Below are 2863 nucleotides of genomic sequence, written 5' to 3'. Positions count from 1 at the left end.
TTGTAGAAGAAGGGCGGGTGGGGGGGGAAACCCCAACCCTCAGTGAGGGACAGAGAGACACAATTAGCTCCACATAGCACAGAACAACCCGACACGGCTGTTTGGAGAGTTAACGTCCCCGTGGCACCATCCAACTCGGTTGTATGTAAAACCAAACCCCTGCCTTGAGCAATGCTGAAGGCTCAGCTAACGCATCAGCGGCAAACTGCAGCTTGAGTGCAGAAGATGCATACGTTCAAGAAAGAAAAGCCTGAAATTAGGCAATATTAAGCTGTATGTTCAGAACAACCTCTTTATCCGAGTTACAGAACTGAGGAAGTCTCCATGCACTAAGAATAATATGCTGGTTCACATTACTTTTATATTAAGGGGAACAGCATGAACAACTGTACTCCCTCTCTAAAGCTGTGGTGAATAGGAAGCTGTGGGTTATTTGAACGATTTGACTCGAATTTTAAGATTGTTTTTGAGGTTATTAAAACAGTAAAACCAATTTTGAGGGCCACCCAACACAGCACCAATCCATGGTGCCAAGTGCTCAGATTCCTTACCGATAAAAATAACCCGAATCAGATAAAATGAGCAATCCTAATCTATTGAGAGATCATGCAGAAATACGTGTTATCTAGTTCAGCACCCAGCTTTTGTTGGTGATGATCATTAAACAGGATTCTACCTCGATTTATATCAGCTGTGCAAAGCGGTCTCAAAACTAGGCCATCTCCTGGATCTAAAGGAGAAATAGCAGGAGAAAACGTCGTCGTGTTCTCGCTCCAGTCAAGTTCATGCAGAACATTTGGGTCAAACATCGGTGTGTCGTCGGGCATCACGGTTGCAACAGGCATCATGGCTGCAACAGGTGTTCTGGAACAGAACGCACGTGGGTGAGGAACATTTTGGTTTGCTCTTGTTTTAATCTCCAAAGATGCTGTTTCCCCTGGTCACATCATGCCACGTGATGTTCCTCAGGGACGTAAAGAAAGGTGAATGAAACCAGAACCGCCGGTCACTTCATCTGCAATTGAAGCTACTCGACCTTCACCGGACTAGGCCGCCGGGTTAAACAAAGAGCGTGCACACCGGCACCGTGCACATTATCTAAAGTCAACACATGTGGCACTTCTGTGTTCATCTGGGAAGTTTTTTCTCTTGGAAAAAAACCCCAACAGATAAAGACATTGACTGGGACGTTTAACCTCTATAGCCCTCTGAAAAGGAAAGCATCTCGCCCTCTCAAGAAACCTCCCTAACATACTCTTTACCGAGTAGGGAGGAGATAATTTGCATTAATGTTCCATTTAAAACTGGCGGTAGGAACAGTACGCTTTTTTCAACCAGTCCCATCACATAAATATTTAGTATGTCAGCTAAGAGGCACTACAGCACACACATGAAAACACAGCTGATACAACAGCCTGCACGCACGCTTACAGCCCGTACGGCGTTTCTCATGCAGTCGTGTTTGCCCGGTCTATTTACAAAATCTAAAGCGCGGCGCCTCATTGTCCGTTAAAAGGTAAAACGCAGAACTGCCAAGCTGACGGTGAGACACCTGTTAACTATTAAAGAGAGATTTGGGAATTGTGTATTATTCGGAATTAGGGATAAGAGGAAGCAAAGGGATATTTTTTCCTAATTGCTAGATGTAGGAGAATAATTCTTACTTTGTCACCTGTGGAATACCTGGTCAGGTTTCTGGTATGAACAGAGCACATCACGGGAACTTCACCTGAAACTAAGTTCTTTATACACCTCCAAATTAACTTAGCTGCACCGTAAAAGATACAGTAGTCACACGCTGTTGGACAGGCCAAATAAACATCAGAAAAAAAACCAAACGTATTTGGGATGAATACTTTTCAGAATAAGAGATCTTACAGCCCTGTTAAGCTGCCCACAGAAAGTACAGCGGATGTTAGCTACGAAGCATCTCAGCGTAACTGCAGCATGCGAGCTTAAAAACTGAAGGTGGCTCTGGGAACCCAACTGAAAAAGCTGCTTTAAAAAAAAAAAAAAAGCCAACCACAAAATCTTTTTTAATGCCACCTGCTGGTATACACTGGCCTTTAAATCCCCGTTCTCATCTCAATCTTGCATATAAAAGTAAAAGAATTAAACGGCAATACGAATTCTCATCCCACATGAATTTTCAAAATGAAACAGCGGGAAAAATGAAGTGCAAAAAAAACCATTTCCATAGATGGGAGAGTCAGAAGTGAGAATCCAGGTCGTCCGAGTCCCACTCCTGAGCTTCAGTGATCAGATCACACCGATATGTGCGGAGGACTGCAATCCCGTCGCCAGCGTATTAATTATGTCACTGCTAAGCAAAACTGAAGTCTCCCCGGTTCCAGCCACACATTTGGTATCTCCGTTCCTAGATCTCGATTATTCTAATGTTGCTGTTACCCTGTCCCTTTGCAAAGCCTTTCCAGAATTCATGAGTGTTCGTAACAACATTCAGATAGCGTCCTGTACAATAAATCTAATTAATTTCAGCTCAGGCTTACTGAATACCGAGCAGACAGCAGTAGAAGCACATGAAGGAAATAAAATTTTTGATGCTCTTCAAGCAGTTAGTGACAAACTAAGAGTTATTTTTCAAACTACATCCAGCACAGCTGGAGCAGGAAGAAGTTTGAAGCTTCACGCATTTTCTGGAGTCAGGAACATGACTTAATAGAAACGCATTGCCCGATTAAAAAAAAGGAGCAACGTACGGCGGGGAAGAGGAGCTCCGGCCTGTGTCGATGGGTGGCCGGTTTCCCCTCCAGGCCTGCTGAACTCATTCCGAGACCAGGTGCTGGCCCTGGTGCGCACCCGAAGTCTCCCCCCGGAGCATCCCGGGCTCCCCACCCGTGCC

The 2863-nt window shown here is 44.7% G+C and overlaps 1 protein-coding gene across 1 annotated transcript in view; it reads right to left on the bottom strand.

Moving 5' to 3' along the window:
• GNPNAT1 (glucosamine-phosphate N-acetyltransferase 1) overlaps positions 1 to 966 on the bottom strand; it is a 4906-nt gene extending 3940 nt beyond the window's left edge. The window contains exon 1 of the mRNA XM_009289848.2: positions 677 to 966. Within this exon, the coding sequence (XP_009288123.1) occupies positions 677 to 848 (172 nt within the window). The 5' untranslated portion in view covers positions 849 to 966. The remainder of the gene's footprint in view (positions 1 to 676) is intronic.
• Between the last annotated feature and the right edge of the window lie 1897 nt (positions 967 to 2863).

This window comes from Aptenodytes forsteri, unplaced genomic scaffold (genome assembly GCF_000699145.1).
Source record: "Aptenodytes forsteri isolate BGI_AS27 unplaced genomic scaffold, ASM69914v1 Scaffold76, whole genome shotgun sequence".
NCBI lineage: Eukaryota > Metazoa > Chordata > Aves > Sphenisciformes > Spheniscidae > Aptenodytes > Aptenodytes forsteri.
The sequence above is the reverse complement of the archived record's forward strand: the minus strand, read 5'-3'. Positions and strand labels throughout refer to the sequence as shown.